Here is a 7,421-nt window from a genome sequence, read left to right as displayed (position 1 = left end):
CAAGAAAACCACTACCACTCGATATTTTTACTAAGTTTTTTGAAGAAAAACATAAGAGAAGAAGAATTGAGAGTTTTGTGAAAGAATACCAACGATTGGAAGATCCTTTTATAGTTGATTGATTTTTGTCGTATTATATATCGTTTACACTGTTAATGTGTTAATTCATCACGTATCTTGTTTATAGTGTAAACGAAATAAGTATAGTTGTATCTCATTTACACTGTAAACGAAATACGTAAATCCCACTCTTTCGTAAATCCCACTCTTTCTTACGTAACACATGTACAAATGTAATACATGGATGTGAGTTTATGTCTTATTTTATTTACAGTATAAACAAGATACGATTATACTTATTTCGTTTATACACGAAATAAATAAATTTATAAAAATCGATAAAAATTTTATAAATTATCTATTTTTATAATTAAAATATTTATTTAAAAAATCTCCACTCGAAAAGATTCACTCTCCTTTAAAAATAAAAATGGATCTTTTTTATTTTTTTTAATATTTAAGAGAATAAGTACCGGACACTATCCATTTTTTTTTTTCATCAGGTGGACCTTTTAACGTTGGCATTACACGTCAAGTACGAAGGCATTACACGTTAAACGGCAATTGCCACGCACGCACACAGGTTTATGTCTTCCCTCTTTCTTCTTCTCACTTCTTCGTCTCTTTCGGTTTCACTGTGAGTCTCAGTCACCACACATGGACCACGAATTCTCCATGGACGATCTATTTCAGCTCGTCGAAGCAGCCAACGATTTTGCTACCTACCCTGGTCAGTGCTCACTTCCCTATACATCTTTCACTCACCATTATTATTCTTCTTCTCATTGTTTTTGACTTTGCAAGAAACTATGCTTCGATTTCAGGGGTGCAAAGCGATGATTCCGCTAGAGACTTTCTCAACCGTTTCCCTCTTCCTCTCATAATCAAGTTAGTGTATTTTTTTCTTTTTACGATTTTTCTTTATTGTTACTCTCTTCTGTGTTTTAATAGAGCTCCTTGTTTTGTTACCGTAACAAAGATTTTTCTAGCTTTGCGCACTGTCGTCTGTTTAATAGAGCGCTCCTTGTTTTGTCAAATATCTTTATGACATGTATTGAATTGCATTTTGCTAAATCCAAGATAATCAAACTCTAGAGTTCACCTAAACTTGAATCGCAGTTGGCAAAGCTCAACTGGTAAACTAGATTGAGGACCTATGGCTGCTGATGGATTTTGTCTATAAGACAAAAATACAGAGACGGCTCTGTGTTCTTGTCCCTGTGACAATATCCAAATGCTGCCTAAAGTTTACAAGTTGATGAGTTAACAAAAGAGTTTAATAACCTGCTAAAACAATGTAGCCTTAAGCGGTAAGTAACTTTACCTTTTAACAAAATTGGGAGTTTGTTTAATGTTTCAAATAAAACAGATAATTAAGTCAGGTTCTATAGAAATTTGCTCTGATTTTCTCCGTTAATTTTGCAGTGCGTTACAGACCCAATATGATGTGCCTGGCCTAGAGAATACTCTAGTTGCATGCCTTGAGGGGTTGTTCAAAACCAAGTTGGGTGCTTCTTTGATTCCACAGTATATGGTTTGTGACTTACCGCCTTAGCTGTTCCATTGCATTTTAGTTGTTTCAAATTATTGCTTAAATTGTAATTTTATCATGTCTTTCTTTCACTTGCACTAAATGTAAAAACGGCATAAAATCGGGGAAAGGTAATTGTCTTTTTCTCCCCTCCCCCCCCTTCTCTTTTACTTTGGGCATGAAGTGCAATTGATTGATCCCGTTTCAACTATTATTTATTATTTTTTAAACCATATGATACTGTTTCAATGTTTATAATTGTATTGATATATTTTAGTTTTTCAATTTTTATATGACACTACTGCATTGTGGAAGCAACAAAGATTTGAATCATAAGAGAGAACAAAACGTCAAAATGAATTAACAAAAAACATAGGATAGAATAGATGTTAGACTTAGTAGAAGAAAACATTTCTGTGTAAAGTACCTCTTATTAAACATTGACTGGGAAAAGCGTAGATGCAGTTAAAAGTGTGCATCTACAATACTGAACTTGTATGAACTTGAAATCTAAGTGGTTAAACAATGCTGCTGGTCAATTTTTCATACTTTAGGAGGCTTTAAAAAGTTATATTTGGTGTTATCTAATGAATTTTCTGTCTTGATGCATACTTATCACGGTCTTTCTGGTTACACTATTATAAATTCATGTATTTCATATTGTATTTGTTACTCTTATTGCTTTGCTGTTGTGTACTTGGTTCAGTCATTTGTTCAAGTTGGTCTACAAGCAGATTCTCAACCAGTCCGATCCTTAGCCTGCAAAACAGTACGTCAATATACTCTCTTCACCAAATTAGTTTGGATACCTATATTGTGCACAATGGCTATCCACCAACCCAACCCAACCCATGCCAAATTAACTTTTTATGATAGTGATGGAAATATAGTTTAATTTGATTTTGCCTTAAAATCAATATTGAATAATTTTTATGTGGTTTGAAACTGTTGATAATATGCTAATGTTGAATTCTGTTATGAGATTGAGATGTCGGCTTTGGGCTTTTGCAGAACTATGTATGTGTTACTCATGTTTATCTCTATATGTACATAACTGAAAGGCACTTGAGACCCTCTCATAATTTCAGCATGTTCTTGGGTTTGGGTTTATTTGTTTGCTAGTATAAACTGTGAATAAAAGAGCAGAATAATCTGTTGTTTAATCTGTGGTGAGTAAAGTTTGATTCCTTAGACTTTTATTATCGCTTTGATTAAGTACACTATATCTTCTAGTGGTCCCTGTTCTTTTCAAGTTAAGTGAATACCCCATCCGGCCCCTAACAATTACCTCGAAAGGACAACGAGGCCCCCAAGAAAAATAAACACCCAATCCGGCCCCTGATATTTCTTTTGGGACTGATTAGCCCCTATGTCAAAAAAAAAAAACCTGAATTTTTTTTGGCACAGGGGCCTCGTTGTCCTTTCGAGGTAATTGTCAGGGGCCGGATTGGTTTTTTTTTTTTTGGTTAAGGGCCTCGTTGTCTTTCGAGGTGATTGTCAGGGTCTATTTTGGATTTTATTCTATATTAGCTCTAGGTTCCTTCCATTTCCTTCCGTAGGCAAGTTGTTATAAACCCATACTGATATTTCCTTCTATCAATTTTCTCAACTTCAGCGAGGGTCTTGGTTTCTCTTTCATGATGCATGTCATGAAGTTTCTGGCCTATTTCTTGATGATTGCTGTTGGTGATATAAAAATCTATATTGAACCTTCACCTCATTGCTTAAGCTTTTGAAGAAGTGATTAGGAATTTAACCAAAATTTGAATTTCTTAAGCTTTTGGGATGGTTGCCCTGACATATACAACTTTTACAGTCTCCACATATCCATCTCCATCTCCATCTCCATCTCCATCTCCAATCCTTTGTTTACAATTTATTCTATGGTCCTTCATTCCTATTATCTGTATCGTAACATCATATCTGCCTCCTATCCTTTTTGCATCTTGGTCTTAACCCTTGGTGCTTCTGCTTATTGAAGAGTGCTTGTCATGTTTCTGTGACTTTGCACTTAATATTTATAAAATGGTTCTGTAAGTTTTATTTGTTTTTAAATGGAATTTGAAATGGGTATAGGGGCTGAGCTACATAGATTTTAGTCGCCACCCCCTTCACTTCGACACCCCCGGAACCCCCTTGCCCGTTTTCCTTTTATACAATTCAACTTCAGTGATACTTCCTTCTCTACTCTTAAGTTTTTTCACAAAAAATGATGGGGCTAACTTACTATTTATTTTTACATCTGGGAGAAGAAAACTGGCTAGATATTTACATATGGGAACTATTATTGTTGTAATTGGACAACCTTTTCAGCATCACTATTATTTTTCATAGACATGGTAATGATTTTCAGGTCACTTGCCTTATAGAGAATCCTGGCAGTGATTGGAAGACTGTTGCTCGTTTAATTACAGACTTCAACATATATCCTCTGTTGATTGATTGCCTTATCAATGGGTAAGTAACGAAACCATTGTAGTGTTGCAGCTCTTATACCTTTCTCACTTCACTCGAGCATTTTTTCCCATCTTTTTTCCTATAACATATTATCCTTAAATTATGTCTGTGTCACTTGCAAATAGTTAAGGGACTTGGTTAGCCTTTGTGATTTAGTCAATTAGGATAAATGAAACTATATTATAATTCATCGCCACTTACTAGGAGATCTTGCTATTCATTAATATTTCCTTAATCCTTGTTGTAAGTTTTTTGTGACATGACTTGAATTTGGATAGGATTCAGTGGCTTGTATCTATTTGATAGAAGGCTCATGACCTTTTTTCTATGCTCTATGGTTGTTGGTTTATGATTTCCTTATCCTAGTCTCATTTTATCGTTATATCATTTGATCTGAATCAAGTTCTTTTGGAATTAAAAGGAACTAACATTCCTAAATGACTCCAGTATAAGAGGACAAGATATGGGTTATGGGTGAATCTCCATGATTTTTGCAAAAATTGGAACTAATCAAAGTAGGGACACGTGTATTAGTTTACAGAAATGGGTAAAATGTCGCTTTGGAATTTTAAATTCATTGGAGGGTGTTTCAGATGCCTTTAAATGGTTGGAAATATGAAGCATATGCCTTTGAGGATCTTGGTTGAAGCTGGTTTTTAACCCATGCCAACGAACTCAGGCATCTAAGGAAGGTATCGTTGATACCTAGGTGTTCTAGATATATGTTCATCTAACTTCTTTAGTTCCAAGTTGGAACCTACTAAAGAAATTACACGAAACAAATGAAATTAATAAAAATGGGTAAAAACTCACTTGGGCAATCGGGATTCGGGAGGTATGAGATTACTGTAACTCATTAGAATCATGCCTTGATGGAACTAGGGTGTCATTGTTATTTTATTTTTTTATACGAAGACAGTGATATAAGTTAGGGATCAATATATCACGAGTTTTATATCCCGGTAAGAGAATCATAGTGCAAAAAACGCATCATCCCACATGAAATTTCTGTTGTTGGTCTCCATGTTAAATATAATAATGCTATTGATACTCATAATAAAACCTGTAATTTGCATAACTTCTCACATATGATTATATGAAGCACCAAACTAGTGGCAATTGCTGCAATGAATGCTATAAAATTGTTGCTGAAGTTAGATGCTATGCTATTATTGTTTTGCTCATTACAATTTATGTGGTTTGCATATCTTTGGACTTAATACTTATGCAGCAATGAGCAAGTGGCAGCTGCTGCAATGGAAGCAACGAAAATGTTAGCAGGTTTTCCTGAAGGCATGGTAAGAAAGTTGTACTTCTATGACACTTAAGATTTAAGATGCATTTATAGTTAAAAAATGTGAAACTTTTTTTTATGTATTTTTAACTCTTGAGAAGCTACTCTAACTTCTACCAAAAAAAAGATGAAAGTAGATTTTTTGTGATATTTTGTTTTTATACAGAACATGTAAAAAATGTTTTTTCCCCCTCAAATTTGGTCACAAAAAAAAAAAAAGAAAAAGAAAAAAAAACAAAGGGTGCATTTCAGATTTTGAAAAAAGTGATTGTAAGAGCTTGGTACCACAAATAAAGATTAGGCAACAACAGAAAAATAACAGTGTGTAAGAAAGAAAATATAGAATTATGGAAGAGAGTAGAAGAGAGAATGGATAAGAAACAGAGGAGCTGGAAGATATCTGGGTGATGTTCTCCAGTCTCTAGGGTATTCATGGAAGAGCAAAATACTAAAAGGTAGAGAACAAGGTAGCATTAGAGAGACTACCACTCTCCTAAAGTTTCTACCCAGCCTAAATCTTTTCTTCCCTACTGATTCCTTTCAGCCCTCTTATATACTTTCTCAATCCTCTCCTACAGCAAAATTCCAGCTGTCCTATTTGTTAAGCTGGTCCCACTCTATTTTCATTTTCAACTCTCTTTTCTTTCATTCTTCTACTGTAAATAAAAGGCAAAGGAGCTATTTCACCACTCTTGTTTAACTAACTTAGCTGTTGCTTTTTCCTCATTCTTCTTGTTTTCTTCACTTGGGTCTTGGGTACTTAATCGAAATTTTTTTACATAATTGAAAAAGCTAATAACTGATTTTTCTCAAAAATATATTCTTATTAAAAAAAGTTTAACTCAGATTTTTCTTAGATTGTGTTTTTCTTTTTTTTTTGGGGATAAAATTATAGAAATATACGGGAAGTCATTTTTTGTCCATATCAGTCTCTTTTTAAGTTTTTTATTTTTTATAATGAAAATTACACCATATCAATCTTTAATGCTATTTGACATGAAATACTGTTGTAGGAAATTATTTTTCCATCTGCCAAAGGAGTTGACTCAGACCTCGGGGCTATAGCGTCACGGTGTTCATCACTGGTATGCCAATCTGTTAATGCATTAATTATATTTGTCAGTGAGGATTTTAACATATCTGTGGATGGCTTTCCCTTAATTTCATTGCAAGGAATTTCTAACATATCTCTGTCCTTTCTTTGGTACATTTGAAAGCAATAATATACAGGAGGAGAACAAATCCAATTCTCTAGGTTTAAGGATTAATGATCCCTTTACAGTAGGGAAATATTCTATACCCTAATCTATCTAATGACATTATCAAGCTGTTGGCAAAGAATATGAGAACATATCAGCAGAAGTTACATTGAAAACTCAATAAAATATAAGAGGAAAGTACTTTTTGTACTTTCTATATGAATGTAAAGCAGTTAGTTATTCCCTTATTCAAGAATAACATAACATAAAATAGATTTTCGTATTTGATCTTTTTGTCACAAGCCAAGCCATAAAGTAGGGTTTTTACTAAAAAAACTAATTCCATTAAGATAACAAGGATAATACAAATTAGGGATAAGGGCTCCCCTATACAAAAACAAAACAAACACATATTTATCTATAAAGCATAGTTTTCCGTTCTCTTAACATGTCTGAGAGGGGAAGTTCCCACAAAGCAGGGCCTTATAAGACAAGAATTTATCTTGATTTCTAGTGTAATTTTCATCTGTTACTCTATATATTTGATTGTTTGAAATCCCTAATTTTCTTGTTTTTATTATTTCAATTCAGGGTCGAGTTCGGATAATGGCTTTAGTGGTGAAACTATTTTCTGTATCTAGGTCTGCTGCATCTACCATTTACAGTTTGAATCTACTTAAATTGTTGGAAGCAGAAATAAAAAATGCAAATGATACCCTCGTAACTTTAAGTGTTTTGGAGCTTCTGTATGAGGTTGGTGCGCTCTCTCTCTCTCTCTCTCTCTCTCTCTCTCTCTCTCTCTCTCTCTCTCTCTCTCTCTCTCTCTCTCTCTCTCTGTGTGTGTGTGTGTGTGTGTGTGTGTGTGTTTATTTGCCTTTTT

The 7,421-nt window shown here is 34.0% G+C and overlaps 1 protein-coding gene across 2 annotated transcripts in view; it reads left to right on the top strand.

Annotated features, from left to right (window-relative positions):
- Positions 1-615: 615 nt before the first annotated feature.
- The window catches only part of LOC130968367 (uncharacterized), a 17,162-nt gene continuing 10,356 nt past the window's right edge, over positions 616-7,421 (top strand). For both annotated transcript variants that reach the window (XR_009081642.1, XM_057893592.1), the window contains exons 1-8: positions 616-790; positions 885-948; positions 1,486-1,594; positions 2,298-2,360; positions 3,945-4,048; positions 5,280-5,346; positions 6,356-6,427; positions 7,133-7,294. Coding sequence is in view for 1 of the 2 variants with exons in the window: in XM_057893592.1 (XP_057749575.1) it covers positions 718-790; positions 885-948; positions 1,486-1,594; positions 2,298-2,360; positions 3,945-4,048; positions 5,280-5,346; positions 6,356-6,427; positions 7,133-7,294 (714 nt within the window). In the remaining variant the exon portion in view is untranslated. The remainder of the gene's footprint in view (positions 791-884; positions 949-1,485; positions 1,595-2,297; positions 2,361-3,944; positions 4,049-5,279; positions 5,347-6,355; positions 6,428-7,132; positions 7,295-7,421) is intronic.

The sequence above is a fragment of the Arachis stenosperma genome, chromosome 3 (assembly GCF_014773155.1).
Source record: "Arachis stenosperma cultivar V10309 chromosome 3, arast.V10309.gnm1.PFL2, whole genome shotgun sequence".
NCBI classification, from domain to species: domain Eukaryota; kingdom Viridiplantae; phylum Streptophyta; class Magnoliopsida; order Fabales; family Fabaceae; genus Arachis; species Arachis stenosperma.
This window is presented reverse-complemented; position numbering and strand designations above follow the sequence as displayed.